General features: G+C 36.7%; 1 protein-coding gene across 2 annotated transcripts; it reads left to right on the top strand.

Annotated features, from left to right (window-relative positions):
- Positions 1 to 672: 672 nt before the first annotated feature.
- LOC108673447 (guanylate kinase) lies at positions 673 to 19,572 on the top strand. 2 transcript variants are annotated; one of them, XM_018161282.2, is made up of 7 exons: positions 673 to 1,007; positions 8,430 to 8,475; positions 13,758 to 13,835; positions 14,494 to 14,685; positions 15,548 to 15,642; positions 16,105 to 16,176; positions 16,873 to 19,572. In XM_018161282.2, exons 2-7 carry the CDS (start codon positions 8,448 to 8,450, stop codon positions 17,074 to 17,076), a joined length of 669 nt encoding a protein of 222 aa, XP_018016771.1. In that variant the 5' UTR covers positions 673 to 1,007; positions 8,430 to 8,447; the 3' UTR covers positions 17,077 to 19,572. The 2 variants fall into 2 exon arrangements, with proteins under 2 accessions (XP_018016771.1, XP_018016773.1); XM_018161284.2 differs by lacking the exon at positions 8,430 to 8,475.
- The last annotated feature ends 574 nt before the right edge of the window (positions 19,573 to 20,146 follow it).

Genomic DNA, 20,146 nt, shown 5'->3' on the forward strand with positions numbered 1-20,146 from the left:
CGCGGCCGGTCTCCTTAAATTCAGTAAGCATGGAATATCTCCCAGAGTAATGAACGTAGCTCGATGAAACTTGGTACACGTATTCATTAGGACCTATCGGTGATGCTTAGCTTGTGAATATTTTTGAAATTTCACCCTAATTCGTGAGTTATATGACGATACGTGCCGAAATTTGCAGTGAGCATGACATTTCTTCTACACTACTGCACAGATTTGAACGAAACTTTCAATATAGAAACCTAATCTCCTAACGGTAATATTTAACTTATGACAATTTTTTGAATTTTGCCTTCTTTTGCGAGTTTTTTTTTACTTCTACCTCATTCGTGATTTAAACAGTAATATGTGCTTAAATTCGCAGTAGCTACGTTCATTACTTTGGGAGATATTCCTTGCTCACTGAATTTGAGGAAAGTCGTTATGCTGAAAAGTTCAAGCAAAACTGTGTTTGTTGGAAGTTTATAGTATTTTTTGAGAATTCTCTAATCATGCTGTGAAACTCGACGAAGCGAGAAATAGTTGCAAAACAATATCTAGGATTATTGACCGTTATGTGTTTCAAGAGGATGAAATAAGGATTTGAAAAATCAAAACTTATTTTTCCTTATATATCAGTGTTTTTGAAATGGCATATAATTTTTCTGGTTTATTTATTGTTCCGCGCTCTCGGAGCCTACGTTGTTCCGCTTTATTTGTTTACGTCCTCTTGCTCCTTCTCAACTCGTGGCGCTGGACGTGCCTTTGGGGCTCCCGAGTCCAGATCTCCCGTTATTTTATGAAAAATTTAGTGAACAACCACTACAACATACTCTGCGTGGCCACTATATTACACCATCCTGTTGTGTGGCAAAATTGCATAAGTCTTCAGAAGCTTCCATCGATTTTTGACTGAAAGAAAACGTGTGACACCGTGACACGTCTGCTTACTCTGTTGGACTGCCAATTGAATTTGTTAAACTTATTTTTAGTAGCATACACTTTTGGCATTGTCACATTGAATACGTTTGGTAAGTTTTCTATTTTTACAATGGAAATGATCTCTGTTAGACAGTTGGAGTAATCAGTAATAGAGTTGAATAGTTCGATCAAAAGTTTTGAATTGGTCATACCCATAGTCTAGTATGGAATATATCTACTTGGCGAGCCGCGACTGAATTTTTCGAGCAAAAATGGTGAAAAACTATATTTTGTAAAGTTACAACTGCTAAGGTATGTAGCAAAAAAAATATTCGCCGTATTAAAAAATTTTACTTACATAAAAGTTGCACCCAGGTGTCGGCTTGAAAACGTAATTGACAGAATTTGCCTATCTCATTCCAAAAAGAAATGGCAGCCATTTCCGCACAGCAGGGCTACTCAGGACACCCCCCCGGGGCTATTAGGGACACCCCCAAAAATGCATTTACAGTAGAACCTCAGTTAGCAAAGGCTCCAGTTAAGAACAAATTGATTAAAAACAAAGAATATTGATTACATTTACCTCACTGAGCGAAAAAAAGTTCACTTATCACACAAATTACAAGCATTCCTGTATGCTTACAGATACAGAAAAAATGCTATAAGGCTGCCGATATGAAGCTTGCAGTGAACAAGGTTGTTGTAAATGCTTAATGGCATGTTCATGGATATGGTAATATCACATCAATAATACAGTAATATCCCATCAATAATAGGGTACCATCAACTGGGGGATTCAGCCTTGTTCATAATGATGGCCAAAGCGGGGTCATAAACGGTCATAAACAATGGCCAAAGTCACTCCGGCGTTTATGACCTGGTTTACAACCCTGGCGTTTATGACCCGACGTTTATGACCCCTGCGTTTATGACCCCGGCGTTTACGACCCCGCGTTTACGACCCCAGCATGAATCAAAAACGAGGCTGAAGTCACCCCAATTGATGGTAATTAATGTTTATGGTAATATCAAATCAATAAAGGAAAAACAAGTAAAAATCACAGAAAATGTCATTTATTCTACCTCTACATCGTCTACAATGAAAGAGGAGGACTTCAGAGAGCTGTTAGTAAAGGATGAGTACGCTCTGCATGCTTCAAATGTTTTGAAATGAAGTTTTATTCCCATTGTCCGGAGTAGCCCCGACGGACAGGGCTACTCAGGACAATCTTTATTTTGCGTCTGGCACCTTAGGAATAGCATATGGAATTTTTTTGACAATGCCATTCGATAGCCCTGGCAAAGAGCTATAAAATGAGCTTAAATTTGTTTATGAAATGTTTCATCGTAAGAAGTTATTAAGTTATTAACAAAAAAACGATCAAATCTGTCACGAGTAGCCCCGGTTGACAGTAAACTTAATAAAGTAATTACAGCTACCGTGACTACTTTTCCATGATGCACACACGATGACACGAAACACGCAATTCATGGGAGCGAGACTAAATAGAACAACAGAAGCAAGCACCCGGCATGCAACTGCGAAAACGAATGACGATCGCGGCAGCGGCAGCACGGTTCACAACGTTAATATACTCAATGCAAGAGAATGATTAATTATGATATATCTGATAAAGATTTGAAATATTTTCGGAAGCCTAAAACTATAACAATTTATTTCGTTACTTTGACATGGTTGATTTCAAAATAAATATTTTAATGCGAATTCATGAAAAACGTTTAAAATAAATTGAATAATGTTCATTTATATCTATAGGTGGGAGTAATTTGAGTAAACAACTGCGAATCGATTTATTATCCTTTAAATAAGAATCTTTGCATTGAAACTTCTGGAAGATGTGTCCACCGCAATATTTGTACAGTGGTATCATGAGTCAAAGCCGTCAACCGATCGTTGGATGGCCGCAAATATGTCGCAACGTTCTACCTATTACAGTCAATAGAACCTAAATAAACTCTGTTCATCAAAAGGACAAGAAGCTTATGTATCAAACATACGTGGTAGTACAATAAATTTTGAGATCTCCAGTCATGAGACTTAAATTCATACTCATAGGTGATCTTGAATTTCTGCACTGCGTTCAATTAAGCAATTTGTAAAATCATAAATTTCAAATAGGTACCTACTTATTCAATTTAATTCTGAATGAGTCGCGTCTGTTGAATTCTAATAGGGATCATTAATTTTTGCATCGTATTTCTGAAAATCAAGTATTGCATTTCTTTTAAATTAAAAACATTCTTTTACATCCAAAACAACGATTTTTTTCTTACGGCTTCTTTGATAATTGATGATCTCACTCATATAACTTGATATTTTAAATTTAATGATTTTGTCATTTCGATGACTAAACTTTCTTTGGTTCATTAAAATAAAATAATTACTGCTTATAAACAGGTGTTTAAATTTTGAAACAATTTTCCATCATTTAAATGTCACTGTGATATGTGGATCAAATCTATTTATTATGAAATTGAACTTTACAAGACCAAAAAAAGGTGTCTGACACCGTCTTGTCTAATGTCAACAGTCAACACAATGTTGCCATACGCCGTGAAAGATTAACAGTTTATCCCATCATTCCGTGTGGATTCGAGAACTTTGTTGGTATTGGTGAAATCGTGAGAATTTTCTGCGAAAGTTTACGTAATTTTTATTTTTATTTTGGAACATATTATTCTACAAAATTTGTCGATACGGATACACAACTAGTGTATGACTGTATGTATTGGAGGGAAGAGTCGCCGACTTTTTATCGGTTTTCGAACCACACACAAGCGAGTTAAAGGAAGTGCAGCTGTCCGGGTCACCGGGTGTCCGCAGTTTCTGACAAGCTCAGTGTAAGAGTATCAATTGTCACTTCGGTGTAAGGTGGTAAATTTTTGGATACATTTTCTTTTGTTAACATGATAATATATTACCTATACAGAATTCCATACTGGTTTCCGGTACGTTGGATGGATCAGGACGAGGTAAAGCTTGTCCGGGAATCTGTTGCGATGAGTTCCCATCAAAAAAATGTAAACAAAATGTAGTTGCAGTCACATTTACACATTAGAGTGGTCAGACTGCATTATCACATGTTCAGTTGACACTTGCTGTACAATTGGACTATTTTTAGGGTAAATTAGTTGATTGGCGTAACACATGCATGCAAACTTGTAAATAAGTTTGTGGCTTGTAAATAGTTTTTCATTACTCTGCGTAAATGGCTTTTCAGCAAAAATTACTTGGCGATGCATCTTGAAAATGGTTGGCGACGCTTTGGGCTTAAAAATCCATATATTGGTGACGCTGCTTCCACCTTCTGCACCCTGGCATTTTCACATGATAAGTTGCCTCTTAAGTCAAGCATGGAAAACATCTACCTTTAGGCAAATAAATAAATAATAGGGCCATGACTAGAGCTTTCCTGCCATTTCAGGAATTGTAAGCTTTCTGTCAGATGAATGCTTTCTGTCTAATTGTTAACAAAAGTACACAATCAGGCTGCTAGATTCCAAATGTCTAGATTTGTCACTTTGGAGCTGCCAGATTTCAGAAACAAGTAGGATTTCCAATCCTGAGTCATATGTTAAGACAAGTGTTAATATTGACTATTTTTAGTGTAAAATTAGAGATTAGAGGTAACACATACACAGGACTTGGTAAAAAGTTTGAGGCTGTTGGCTCGTGAATGGCTTTTCATGGCTGAGGTATGGAATTCATGGCTCAAAGAAATTAAATCATGGCCTGAAGAAATGAAATCATGGCTGGCAAATCCATAAAACCATGGCTCAAAAAATTCAGTCATTGCTTGCCAAGTAGATATATTCCATGCCTACTGTAATATAATTAGCAGAAAATAGTTGTTTTAAATCTGAAAAGCTCTAATAGAATGTACAATTTTATGAACAATTATTTGAATTAGCTTTTTGCTAAGATTTTATAGCTCCAATAATATATTATATGTGTTTCAAATGTTGAACTCAATTGCGCTATCTTATCAAAATTACATTTGTAAGTTTATCAGTAGTTAAAAATCACAGGTTGAAGAAATGGAATCATGGCTTGCAATTCCATAAAACCACTGCTCAAAAAATTCAGTCATTGCTTGCCAAGTAGATATACATTCCATGCCTGCTGTAGTATAAATAAGCAGAATATTTGTTTAAAATCTGAAAAGCTCTAATGGAATGTACAATTTTATGAGCAATTACTTGAATTAGCTCTTTGCCAAGATTTTAGAGCTCCAATAATATATTATATGTAAGTTTTAAAAGGTTGAACTCAATTGTGCTATCTTATCAAAAATTGTATAAAGGTAATTCATCTGATAAAACATTTTTTTGTTCACTTCTGGACGAGTTAACTTTCATGGTCTCCAAACTAGACAGAAGCCACCTTTGAACCAGATAAAAATGCCATGAATCTGGCCAGTATTGGAATTTTTCTACTTGTTTCTCAAATCTCACAACTCCAACACTACAAATTTTTAATACAATTGGAATCTTGCGGCCTGATCGTGCACTTTCCTTAACAATTAGGTAGGAGTTGATTCATCTGTCAGAAATCTTGCAGTTTTTGAAATGGCAGGAAAGTTCTAGTTGCTACCCTAAAGGTAGATGTTTTCCACGCTTGGCCAATTTAACCCATTCCCATAATCCCATGCACCATGGATTTCACCCTATTTATCTAGTGAAAAAAAAGAAAAACTATTTTTACCAGCAATTTTTAAAAATCACCTGTGAACATCAGAAAGTGGTGCTCTTCAAGCTAAAGGATTGGCAGTACTTATTTGTCTTGACAGTACTTATCATTGTTGGGCCCCTAGTCTTGGCCCCCCTGGGGGGCTGGAGGTGTGTAGTGACTTTGGGGGAGTACCGGTAGGGACTAATAATTCTCAGATTCTCAGATCAAAGACAGCAATTAATTGAAATTATTTTTATTAAATGTAAAGTTACATTCAAATAAATTATCTAAAATTTAGTTATTTTTCAAGATTTTATATTTAGAATGAAGTATAACTTCACAAGTGTCAATGTCAAAGTACCAAAAATGGGAAAGTTGCCAGTTTCTCTGAGTTGGCTGAGCAATACAACACAAAGTACATGTATTCAATACACCATACACAAATCATTATTCACTAAGTAAATTAAAAAATGAAGAAATAAGCAGTAAAATATCTTTGTTCTGTAGGCTGCAAAATCCTTCCATGCTGCACAGATCACAAGTTATGACAAGATGAAGTTGGGAGCTTGCTGTCAGACATTGCACTGTACATTGTTCAGGGCAAGATGGCATTTGATGCCATCTTGACGCAATACTGGTACTTTATGACATGCAATTATTTTCAGAAACATTTTGTGGGCAATTCTAGACTTGGAATATGCATTTATTCTTATTAGATTTTATAACATTTTATTTAGCAATCTATGTCAGGAGACTTTTGTAAATCATACATTTGATCTTATTAAGTGGACCTAGACTGAGTGCCCTTTGCCATGACCAATCAGTACTGCCAATCCTAGATTTGCACCATGCCAGAAAATCTAAATTGGCCTAATGATACATTTTTGCAATTGAAGTGAAAAATTGAACAGAAGCCATCTGTGAATAGGACAAAAACATCTATCTAATAAATTTGGCCAATTTCACCCATTCTTATGGTCCTTTTTTCAAGTTCTTCAGTGGAAAATAGGAAAAATGACTTATTCCCAGCTGAAATTTTTTAAAATTACTGTGAAGCAAAACTTTTTATTAATTATGATAGTACAAATTAGTCCTGCAATTGGCAACAGTTTCAGTTCAAATGTTTGTCTTCATCTTTTTAATGTTGTAAATTAGTAGAAGCAAACATGATCTACATATAGATTAATTAACATACCATAATATATTACCTATATACAGTAATATGTGCCAAGTTCATCATTTAAAATAACAATCAAGGCTTTCTAAAAAATGTCCTCGAATTATCTGTACATTGTGCTGTTTTCAGAATAGCCATATATTGATCGTCTAAATTGCTCATGCATCGTGATAGTTATATGCACGTGCAGTCGTTAAATTTATAGTTATGTATGGCAAAATGATTGGAAATGAATAACATTTAATTTCATTCAAAATATTCAATGAGGTCTGTTTCGAGTTTACTTGATATTTTTCTATGAATTGTAATCCTTAAAATTTCAATTATTGTGACATATTTCTTTAGAATTAAAAACCTCTAACGTCATTCAAAGGTGCTGATAAGATTCTTTTCTCCTAAAATTTTTACTGCAATGTCATCTTTTGATCCATTGTAAAAGGTTAAGTGTATATGTACTATACACACTCAATCTAGTTCATCATATCGAAGCATTCATTATGTCCTTAAATACATTCCTTTTTTTAAACTGTTTGATGATAATTGTTTCATAGTTATTTCAAAGGTTGGTTATTTGTAAATCTGTATCTATTACCTACGACAGTTAAATGAGGCGACATAAAAACGAAATATCACACGGATTAAAATTATAATATTGATAGGTATGTACTATAGTTTGAACGTTCTGACGTTTGATTTATTTGATTTGATTTATTCATTTTACAATATGCTTTTTATCATATTTAATTCTATAGGTATTAGTTTATAAATTTCAGTGCTGATGGGACGAAGGTAATGAGCACGCGTCACGCGACGCTTGCAGTGTGTTTGAAACACGCCTGAAATTATGATGTAAATTTGATTCTTCTCGCTGCACGACCAACTTCTGTGCTGCTCTCCGTAAATCGAGAATCGTATCAAGTTAAAATGTTAGTTGGTATTACTTGTGAAAATGTAACACTTATAGCAAGATGAGGTATAAGGATTGATCAAATTTCAAATGTGCATCGTGTCATTGATGTCACATAAAATGAAATTGGTTTTGGCGTCTATTCTAGCTGTAAAAGCTTCATCATTTTCGCATTTCAATTTGATGATTCATGTTGTGCTGTCGCAATCGATTCAATTAAGCATGCATCGCATTCAAACTTCTTGCTATGTGACGCAAAGCCTGCCTTCATATTGACTAACTTGGGCGTTATTTATCAATCAAAAGCTCAACTTTAATAAGTGTTTCTAACATAAATACATCATTCATAAATAATAACATAAATACATAAATGTATCATTCTAGGTTTTCTCTGAAACATTGAGCGGACCATGATTGTTTCCTTCAGTAGCAATTTTGAAATACCCGTTGGAATTTAATTGGTTCGCGAGTTTTTTTTGGTGACGAATTTGCGAAGGATTGTTTCCTATTAGGATATGCTCGTGATCAAATAATGTTTATGTCTTTTTGTTGAATCCATTTATGATTTCAGCCTGTCGTGTATTCACGTTTCATTTTTAGTGTTCGGCTAATTTGTTAAATTCGCTTTTGATGGTCAGTATTTCATTTCCAATGTTGTCATGTCAAATTTCATCTGGTCTGTGTTCAACTTACGACTTCTTAAGTTCAACATCGTCTTTTAATTGTGTTGAGTCGTTGTGTCCTTCTCTGTGCAGCTACGCTTGCTTTGTACTATGGCTTCTGTGCTGGTCTGGAGCCGCAGTAAGTCTTTTATTTCATTTAACCATCTAAGTATTTGCAACTTGTTTTGTTTTAATTGTTTGCGTTTCGAAACTAGTCTTGAGTACGGCGTTGAGTTTCCAGCCGATTGTTTTTTTGAACAGGTTTATAGTTTTTTAAACATTTCTGCTAACACGTTCTGTAATATTTATAAGATTGCTATAATAAGAAAGCTTTCGGCTTTCATACCTATGCCTACTGTTGTTAAAAAATGAATGCCCTAAAAATGAATGCCTCTCTTCAATTGGTTTAATTATTATTAAAGATCAACTGTCATTTTGAAGCGTAATTTTTCTGTTAATAATTTAGGCAAAATCCATATAACCTGACAGCTAAAATGGGAAAAATTTGCAATTTTTAGTTTGCATGGAGTTTTCTTAGTTGCGGAATTGAATTTTTTTCTTTGTTTTATTTCCAGACAATCAAGTTTCTGAATTATATAAAGTTACGTAATAAATAGACCTCTAATATGAGTAGCTTTGCTGATAAGAACGTTTCGGAGGCAGCTGGGACTTGAGAACTTAGTGACGTTGTAAACTTAAGTGTGCTTTGCGTATGACACTGTTGGATGTATTTCCTCACTCGGGCTTCTTATAAATCGCAGTTTCTAACAAGTATCTCACCCGTAATGTGTTTGTTTTAAAAATTGTGAACTGTACAATGGCGTCTCTATATATTAACTATTATTGCTTTTTAAATTGATCACTATATACCATGGGTTTGACAAAATATGGGAAACGCCTGACATTTTGACATCGTAATTTTTGAACATGTTATAAAGATATAAAAATCGCCAGATTTTATGTTTTATTGTTTATTGTTGCGGCTAATTGATACTTTATCTTTTCACGTATATTTTTAGTAAATTCTTTGTCTATCACCTAACGTATACCCTAACCCATAAATGGCAATCCTCTAACTTTCAAAGAGGCCTTGACGTTTCTAGAGGTACTTTCTCAAAAGTAATGAATGCTTTTGTGCTTTTGAAAGGGAATGAAAAACGTCCTCAGCAAAACACAGGTCTGGCCGAAGTTGCTTGAGACAGACGGTACTAAATCGAATTGTGAGGGATAATCGAAAGACCACGGCTGTTAGAATTGCTGCAGACCCCAATATACAGGTACATAACAGTTTCTATATATTAAAGATTTTCCGCCGAAAGCGGCACTGATTTGGATTCTACGGAAGAGCTGCAATTAGAACACCTCCGGTTTCACCTACAAATGCTTCAAAGCTTTTAGAGTGGTGTAGGAACCTTCAGAACTGGTCCCTCAGCAGTGGAAAAATATGATTTTCTCTAACGATACATAGCTTACTTTATTCCCGACCTCCGGCCGAGTTTACGTTTGGAGACAGTTTAAACTCTAAAGAGTCATTTAATCCCTATTCCCTCCTCCCAACTGTCAAACATGGCGGGGGATCTGTGATGATCCTGGGTGTTATTTCTTGAAAGTCTGACTGACCAATGATTTCTCTTCATGGAAGAGTCAACAGCAGTGACTATTTAGGAATTTTGGGGGACCAATTTATTCCAATGGTTTAAGCACTGTTTCCGAAGGCGAGGGGAACGCCATCTTTCAAGATGATAATACCGCGATCCGTAACAATTGGAGACTTTGGAGTTGTTGGCACGAGGAACAGTCTAATGTAGTTGAGTCTCTCATTTGGCCACCACAATCACCAGACCTGGGGCCATACTTTCAAAACTTGCTAAGTGAACGTAAGTACTTACGCTCTATTTTCTTGTCTATGATTGGTGGATTTTGCTTGCGTGGACGTCAATGATTGGTGGATTTTGCTTGCGTGGACGTCAATGATTGGCTGATGGACTTACGATCTCTTAATTTTTTTTGAAAGTATGGGCCCTGAATAATATCGAACATTCATGGTCGGTTTAGAGATGCCAGTCGGAAGTCGATTCCCGCCGCCATCGAATCTGGAAGAGCTGGTGGGAGTTTTAACTGAAGAATGGGTTAAAATTCCTTCGGAAACAATTCACAATTTGTAAAAGTCAAGGCCTACACCATACTAAAATATATTTTGAGGATTTCTCAGGCGTTTACCTTATTTAATCTAACTCGTGTACCTCTGCTTTGTGTTATTTATGCTGCTTCTCTTTTTCAAATTCTAGCGTGTCAACGCATCAAAGTGTTATTATTTGTGGTATTGGTTTACGTATTTGGTCTACTAACTTGCTTCTCTTATAAAATATGCAAGCTGCTTTAAGATTTACGCATCTTCTGCATGCACCATAAGCTCTCAAGGAGTGAGCTACGGGTTCATTAGATGAATCCGACCGACAGATGAAAAAATAAAGCCAGACAAGAATCGTAATCAATTAGTGAATTGACTTCGATTATCTAGCGAAGGGCGATGGGCCGCTTTCAGATTACTTATTGATGAACGCGATCGAATTCTGTATCGAGCGTCCGACACGCGATATTGCTGTGCCATGCAAGATTACCAGCATGGCCGCGACATTGTTATAATTAAACAGTCTAACATCTTGCATTTCTTCAGCAATCGGTTCAATTACTGATGAAATACTTAAGTTTTGTTGTTTCTTCAACCCACGGTCGTCGTGAAGATTTAAGTGAATTTCAGTCATACCCTATAGGACTTAACCGTGACATTGCGTGTTTGTCAGAATGTCGTTACTGAGTGCACGTTGATTTTGTTTCATGCCAAATTATCGTACTACATGAATTTAAGCACGCAGGACAGAACGCAAGATATTTTGACAGAACGCAAGTCAGAAACGCAAGAAAGTCATTTTGACAGAACGCAATATCAGAACATATTTTGACACAAGACAGAACGCAATATTATTTTGTTGCTGGGCGGGTCCGCTCTGGTCTGGACACCATTTAGCGTAGAGGAAAAAAATGTAGCCTCCTGGGTTTCAGAAAGGGGGTAGTTGTTTTTAAGTTTAATTTAGAAGTACCGTTTTTCTTTGTGGAATGCAATTCAATGACAAATCTATTCATAGCAACGCAGAAAATTATCGTAAAATACTTTTAGTTCACGTTCAAATTTCTGGTTATATTTAGTTCATTAGTTAATTATTTCAATTGTGTGTAGTTTTGTTATTGCGTTGAATTGAGTAATTAGTTTAGCCTCATGGTTTGAATTTGTGGCAGAACTCGGCTGTCTTGCTTGGGGTTGAATGTTGCTTGTGGCCTGCAGTGTGTCGCGAGCTGCCGCCCAGTGCGTGCATACATGCGCGTCTTGTCGCATCTTGCATTACCACGCGCAACTATGATCAGAAAGATTTTATGAGGCCATAAATCTTAGATTTCAACTTTTACACGATGAAAATGCAGTAAAGATTAATATGTTGAATTAACAATCGAAGCAAGTACCACCGAAATAATGATCTGAAGTATTTCACATACACGATGGAAATGAAGTAAAGATTAATAAATTGAATTAACAATCGAAGCAAGTACCACGGAAATAATGACCTGAAGTATTTCGCGGTGCAAATTGTATTACAAGTTATACATGTTGGTAACACTCTCGCAAATACATTAACTTCGCCTTCTTATTCCTTTCTGAATAATACCGGGAAATTAAGGATTATTATTGAATACTTAAGAATATTGAACGAGTCTGTAAGAACAGTGTAAGATTGAGCATCTAAATATGTCAGGGTGTTGCCTTTCATGCTCCTCAGTTTTAAAACTTGATAATATAAATTAATAAATGACTTGGTAAAGGTTTCAAATGTTTTAGAAATGTCAAATTACTTGCCAATCTGGATTTAACCTTACAGATATATATTGTCTTTAGGTTACGATATTTATGCGCATTGTCTTGGTGGCCCAGTGGTTAAAGTTCAGAGTACCAAGATTGGCGCAGAGAGGCGCGGGTTCGATCACAGCTCTGTGCGTCAGTTTCTGGTCAGAATCGGCAAGGAGGCCGGGCGGTTAAGCATAGCAGAATTGTAGCAGTGAGTTGCGAGTTCGAGACCGCAACAAGCTGTGAATATTCTGCTGTGTTAAGAATCGGCGACAGGCCTACGGCCTAATAAATGCTGAAACCGCTATCATTATTTATTATTATTAAACTCAGGATGGCATGCATATTATATATAAATAATCTAATCAAGGAGAAATGTGTTATTAATTTGTGTGGGTATGTACTTTGATAACCTGCGTCATTGGCGCTGGTCTCTCCTGTAGCATTATGACTCTGGCCTGAAAAAATTAATAACGCGTGTGACTTATTCTTGTAAGGAAAGAATTATCCGTACTGGTGAACTATAATCTCTGTTGATTTTTTATTTTAAACTTTCTTTCTTGACTGAATTCCTTGCAATTTCCATTGGATATAAAATATTAATTAAATTGCCGTGAATCTTCGAAGAGTTTAAAATCTCATTCCCACAGCACTTCATGCTACAACTATATTCTTGAAATTTTATTTTGACGTTTTATTGTCATTAAAATAAGTGATATTGGTACACTTACATCTTCGTTACAAGTTGTCACTCGAATGAGCTTCCTTGCTAAATTTCGTTGACGAGCCGAAGTCTTATTACCGTAATGAGTGATGAAGCTAAATATGACTGTGGTGTAAATGTAGAAATTTTATTCTCCTTGTTAACTGCATCGGGATTTTTTCTTCTATATTCGAGCCGGAATACTGAATTTAATGGAGCTAATTTATCGTTCGTAATAATGATTGTTTTTAATATGTACGAGCTGATACAAAGAATTTGGGCATATTTTTTGCTATAGTAGACCCTGTAAGTGGAACATGTTTCGTTCCAGATTCTTAGCAATGATTCGTATATTGTAATCCATCGGGCAATGGCAATCTGTATTTGTAACCAAAACATACACTTGCAGGCGTGAGAATGAAATTAGCAACAGGATTACCTCTGATCCTATTGTTACCTCTCTGAGGTAGTTACTGAACAGCTTGCATGCATTCAAAGTGGTATGGTATTTTTAATTGTAAAAAAGGTTATCTAAGATCTAATGTTTACCGCCAACCATTACATTTGGAAGCCATTACAATGTAATTTCAATGGCTATAAAGGTTATGATACGTTATAACTTGCCATTATTTGTCTTAGTTTTGCTTCTCATTTAAAATTCAGAATAGCTGCGTGAATTCTCTAAACCATGCATGCACCACTCCATTGAAGAGCCTTCCTATAATAATAAAATCTGTTTTTAAAAGCAAGTACCCAATAAAACTAATTATCTAATACGGCTGAAAGTGTTGCTGCTAATAAAAATTATACGGTATTTCAGGTGCAGCTAGTCGTCTGTTTTCGGTGGCCGCTGTGAAAAGAATGGCTCCCAGACCTCTGGTGTTCTGCGGCCCGTCGGGTGAGAGAAAATAGCTTTATTCTCCTTACAAATAATCTGGCAGAATTTATGCTGCCTGGAACTGCCTTACCTACTTAATTTAGTAACAAATTATTCTAAAAATCATCCTTCTATTTACATAGCGGAATAAATATTTCAACAAAGTGTGATATAGGTAGTTTTACATCTGGTCGTGACATGCGAGAATATTTCTTTGCACCTCATTATAATGCCTTTATAAATAAGTAATTAATGTATTTCATGGTGCACTAAGCAAAAATGCATTATGTTATATTTCATGTCAACTTATTAATCATACTAGCCATTCAACTTAGACAGATCGTCATTCATTGTAAGCTTTAATAATTAAATTATAACCTACATTATAAGAGTCACAGATTATATAAATTTAGAGAATATCAACTAATCGCTCAAAAAACGGGAGGACAATTATTCTTTACCTTATCTTTATCTATTTACTTTAAAACCAAGTCTATGTGTAGTGGTTCCTGAGACTGCTACGTCCAAAACACATACTAATGGTACTTAGCGAGCCAAAACGAATAACAAATAAGATATTTCCCCGTCTGTCTGTCTGTCCCAATATCGGTATCTCATGTGAGGCGTAGAAACCAAATGACAAATTCATCATTTCCTTGTCACTGATATCTGATGCCAGGCGCAGGCAAAAGCACGCTGCTCAAGAAGCTCATGGCCGACCACCCTGACCGCTTCGGCTTCTCGGTGTCACACACGACGCGGTCGCCTCGCTCCGGCGAGGTGGACGGACGCGAGTATCACTTTATAGACACGGACACCTTCACGCGACAGCTGCAGGCCGGGGCCTTCCTTGAGACTGCCATGTACAGCGGTGAGCCGAGGGCATCTACGACCAAAATTTAGTGCGTCTGTCGCTCCGTGATAATATTAAAAAATTTGATTATCCGCGAAAGTTACTGGACAGAAACTAGATGTTGTATTGATTGTCTCTTAATGTCCCCTTTGTAGTCATTTTTCTTCTAACTATTGGTACCCCTCAGGGGGGACTTCTGACGTGTGTCTGTGCTCGTCAGAAGTCCTATGGGATTTCGCGTTCCTAGGCGGATTGTTCCTGAGCGCCCCACCGCTGAGCTCGCGGTGTCTAACTGTAGGTCTCAGTTGTAGGGTTAAGTTATTATGTAGGTAGGATTCCTTACATTAAGTTATTATGTAGGTAGGATTCATTACATTAAGTTATTATGTAGGTAGGATTCCTTACATTAAGTTATTATGTAGGTAGGATTCCTTGCATTTCCCTTCTCTGTCTCTCTCGTGCGGGCGGCCGACGTCCCGTGTAAGCGACCTCTTGTTCGAGTGTCTTCGTTTCTATTGCTTTTCACCTGTCCCTCCTTGTCACTTCGTCTCTTTTGAGATGCTAACGCTGCTTCTTTCGAGCCAGCTTCAGCGGGCTTGACATACGAGACCTTCCGCCCCTTGTGGGTGATGAATAATTGAGACCTTTCACCTCTATGGTGATGTTCATCTTGACTTTCGGTGCGAGATAGCTAGTAGCTGAAGCGCTAGTAAACATTTGGCCACTAAACTATCAAACTAACTAACTGTTGGTAATTAATTGTATCATATCTGCATGATTTTCTCATTATTTTATCATCACGAATTTTTTTCATATTGCAGTGATGTGTTCATTGCTCACCTCTTTGAAATGAATGTTCATCAAGTTGTTGAACTTTCAGGCAATCATTACGGCACGAGCTACCGGGCGTTGCTGGACGTGCTGGAGAGCGGCCAGTGGTGCATCCTGGACATCGATGTGCAGGGCGTGCAGCAGGTCAGTGCTGGACATGACGTGCAGCAGGTCAGTGCTGGACATGACGTGCAGCAGGTGAGTGCTGGACATGACGTGCAGGGCGTGCTCTTACTCACTAATTTTCATCGATTTCCACCTCGAAGTGTCTCCTTTTGTGTAGCATATGTAACCGGGAATAACTCTTCCAATTAGGAATTGTTTTTCTTTTATAACGTCCCCACTTGCACATTTGTACGTTTTGGCTTAAACGTTGTCACGGAGACGTTCCAGTCCAGCAATAATCTCCTTTTCCAACCTTCACCGTCACATGTGGTTTTTAATGTAGGTACTTGAAAAAAGTGTCGCTATTTCGAGACTCTAATTCCCGGTAATTAAATGTCTGATTGCTCGTTATATACGCGCCTCGTTGAAGGCTAGACACATGTACATATTCGACTCCAGTGCTCATATCAGTTAGTATTAAACTGGTGTTTTCTTTTTCAGTTGAAGCAAAGCAAGCTTCTAACTTCTCAGTACGTCCCCGTGTACGTGTTCATCTTCCCTCCGTCGATCGAGGTAAGCGGGTTACTTCCTGGTCGGAAATTGGGTTGAATTTTCGGAAATTGGGTTGAATTTTTATTCTGGGAGTTAATCTCAAGATAAAATTTTTGATTACCGACCCGGTTAGAAATTACTGGCAAAATGATACATATATCCGTAGAATATAATCCTATTTCCTAACTCTGTGTGTGTAAGAAGAGGAAGGGATTTTCGTTCGTAATAATGTGAAATGTGTATGATTATTTTTCCTGCAATCTGATTAGAATAATTATTGAAGGTCAACATTCCTTCAGCATGCATCACTTACGTTCGCAGAATTCAGGGTCTGGCAGGGAAGAATGGATGATATGAGCAGACAATATGAGAGGGATGGGGTTAAACAGTGGGCATTTCTGCGTGTTTGGAGCCGTCATTTCTGTAGCAATGGAAACGTCGTTGATATAGAATACACCCACCAGACATAGACGTTGAATTAAACCTTGTTTCGTTGAATCAACGTTGATTAAGCGTCGTTTCAAGGCCATTTTTCTGTGGGTTGTGTGTTCGTATATAATAAACGGGTCGTTCTGTTACAAATCAAAGAGACGTTTCCTGATTTATTTCAACATTTCCCACCGCAATCATCAATTCTTCCTTGCCGGACCCTGTTTTACGTCCACTCGGTCCACATAATAAGTCCTTGATATTTTCACGATATTTTGATCATTGCAGCACCTGAAGGAGCGGCTCACAAGTCGCCAGACTGACTCGGCAGAAGCGATTGCGCTGCGGCTGGCGAAGGCCGAGGCCGAGATGGCGTACGGCCACCAGCCCGGCAACTTCGACCTGGTCGTCGTCAACGACGATCTCGAGGCCGCCTACGCCAAACTAAACGACTTCTTAAGTCCTTTACTGGCCGAGTCTGGTGACAGCTAATATACTAATCAGCACGCAACCTACGAGGAATGTTGGACCAATCCCTAGCATTCATGTTAGTGGCTAACAAACACGCATTTTTCACCGAATGAAATGTTTGTATTCAGTGGGACTCATCTCATTCCAAGTTCAAATAGTGACTGATATAAATTGATCTATATGAGGTGTCACTGTGTGGGAAGTTTATTGCGTTATGCTCTCTGGTCTTATTAACATCATTTTATATCATGTGATCAATTATGCTTTGTACCATTGAAAAACCAGTTCGAATCATGTTGAAAATGAAGTAAACTTCGAATTCTTCTGTCAACTTCCACAAATAAAATTTTATTCATTCAACAGTGTATCTACTTGGAATAAACAAAGTTATACGGGATGACGAGCGTCATTTGGCCCGGAAAACATAATTTGAATTATAATTGCCTGGTGTTAATGCTAATTAAATTCACTGCCGCCTGTAAAATGAATGAGCATTTAGAGGACGTCGATTTGTGGGGGCTTCTGTGTACTCTTTATGGGCATCGGGTTCGTATTGCAGAATAGCAATCATTTTAAAATCATATTGTCAATTAACTAACCTAATTTTATCAGCAGGGATACAATTAATAAGCTCCCAAGCATGCATTTTACGGTTATTTTGCTGCTAGGCCAGTCGAAGACACAACGCTTGTTTTATATACCACTACATCCTATGATTGTGACTCTCGCATTTCAACTAGTCTTTATATGTTGTGCTGGATTCTACTTACGTCATCTGACGATAGTTTTGATGCATGTTTTATGCCTTTCACTCATTCAATACTCGAACTGTGTGTGAAATATTGCCTAGTATTTATATCAATTGAGTTGTAACACTCAGCGTAGATCCGAATTCAAATCGTTATTACATGACTGTTCAGTTAATGTTTAATGTATGGAGCTAGAAATTCCAGTACAGTTGCTCAAAAATAATCGAATTTTCGCATGCATGCTATGTTTAGAAAGTAAATTGTGCAAAAGTTTACTCCGGCTCGTGAGCAACTAATGCGTTACTAGGAAAGAAAAAGACATCATTTTGTAAACAGCGGTGAGGAAAACATTGTTCTCTGTAAGGTGAAGGGCTACTTTTGATTGGGATACACCATAAATTAGTCTAACAAATATAAATTTGTTGAGTGTACCGTATAGTCCAATTTGGGTACGTTTTTCATTGTTACTAAGGCTTCTTTAGTCTACTAATTATTATTTAAGTTTGTGACCTGCATTTCTCGTGAGTGTACTTCAATTATTTTACATTTACTAATTTTGGGCATTATTTGCACATAACGACAGTACCATTGGTAATATTTTTAATATTGGTTCGGACCTGATAATAATTACCATGTGTCGTTCACAACGATATCTTGGCCCCATTTTTTTGTTTTCCATTTGATCGTTTCCATCGATACATGAATTTTTTGTTGCCAATTTACGAATTTGTCTACACGTGTCAAGTGATTATCACCTAAGTTTATTAGCAGCAAAACTGCCCTGTGCCCTGCACCAGACTCGGGTCATTTTTTAGCAGATTCACGCCTGAAATATGATAATTTTCTCGTCTGCATCCTCGTTGATATAAGTAGTACGGTACTTCCTGCACTGAGCTTGTACGAGTTTTTATTGCACGAGCTTTCCAAAAGATGCAAGATTTCGTTGAGTCTGTACCAATTTCTTTTTTGTGCTGACGAAAATGCGCTACAAATCGCATGTGTGCGTGTGACCTAAAGTTTTAACTTTGGTAGAAGTAGGAAAATAATGACTTGATATTTATGGGATTAAAGTTATGGATCAGACCGTGATAAATGATGTTTAATTCGAGCTCTTTCGTTCATAGCATTTTAATAATTTAATGGTTCAAATAATGGTTCAGTCAAAGATGTACTTCGATGAACAATATAGCATCAAGGAAATTGTTCGCCACTTTTTGTGTCTAAATAATGTACGTGTTTTTTACGCCTGCGTTGCCATGACATGAGTTAAATGAAAATATTCCTGCTACTTATAAGTAGAATCTCGATCGTGTATTAATCCATGTGTTGGTAACAGGTGTTTTAGTTCGTGCTTAGGTCGATTTTTTTTGCACTTTTTCTATAATAATTGGTTTGTTGTTGATAGCTATCGGCACCTGTATTTTATCGCGGGATATAATTGTTAGTGGAATGTTTTCGTTATTTCTGGTGTTTTGCTTGGAAGTAAGTAATTTCCGCAATGTAGGACAATAATTTGATGTAGTTACCGCGTTGTTCGTCGTATATTTGTTAATTGAGAGCACACAATGTTCCTGTCTCATGATAATGCTCAGGCCAATCTCCCCACTATGGTGATAGTCAATAAAATAACGATAATAATAATTCAATGGTAGCTCTGCATTTATAATCTTTGTTGTGACTTCAATACGTGTTCACTCAGTCCGTAACTGGTACCTGGCGTTGTGATGTTTCAAGAGCTACGTAGAAATTAATAAATTTGCGTACCGGTTGTATAGTTGATTTATTACCTTTACTTGTCAAATACTTTATTGCGAGGGATTAAAATTTCTAGAATAAGCTTACTGTGACTTGCAGGATATTTTTCTGTTGAGTCAATATTTTTGTTTCTTCTGGAATTTTGTATTTATTTTTGAGTAACTATCATTATTTGGGCATCAACCCCAGTTTCCGGATATTCTGAAATTTTAAAGTCAAATAATTAGTGTTGGATAATTTTTCTAATGTCCATGTAATAGGAACGAATATACAAATTATATTGTCCTATCTAGTTTGCAATTTGGTATTATATAAGCTATAAGCATATGGGTAAATTTATATAGTTTAATATGTTTACCAAGTTTGCGATGGTTCAGTTATGATTTATTCTAAACGAAATTTTCTAAATCGTTCACTCGTAATACGGTGTACAACTGAGCATTCAATATTGCATTGAATATACATATTTTTATTTGTTATTTGATTGTACAAAGGAAAAATGTTGATAGAAATGTATGTTTGCAAACATTGAAAATATCGATCAAATAATTTTTATTCCCGAACACTGATCGGTTTGTGGCAATCGC

The sequence above is a fragment of the Hyalella azteca genome, unplaced genomic scaffold (genome assembly GCF_000764305.2).
Source record: "Hyalella azteca isolate HAZT.00-mixed unplaced genomic scaffold, Hazt_2.0.2 contig17967, whole genome shotgun sequence".
In the NCBI taxonomy this organism is placed as follows: domain Eukaryota; kingdom Metazoa; phylum Arthropoda; class Malacostraca; order Amphipoda; family Hyalellidae; genus Hyalella; species Hyalella azteca.

Bases quoted from the DNA above. Each gene is read 5' to 3' on its own strand.
- LOC108673447 (XM_018161282.2), top strand. From the start codon at position 8,448: ATGGCTTCTGTGCTGGTCTGGAGCCGCA. The intron at 13,836-14,493 runs GTGAGAGAAAAT...ATCTGATGCCAG, and splicing joins GGTGTTCTGCGGCCCGTCGG to GCGCAGGCAAAAGCACGCTG. The intron at 16,177-16,872 runs GTAAGCGGGTTA...TGATCATTGCAG, and splicing joins TCTTCCCTCCGTCGATCGAG to CACCTGAAGGAGCGGCTCAC.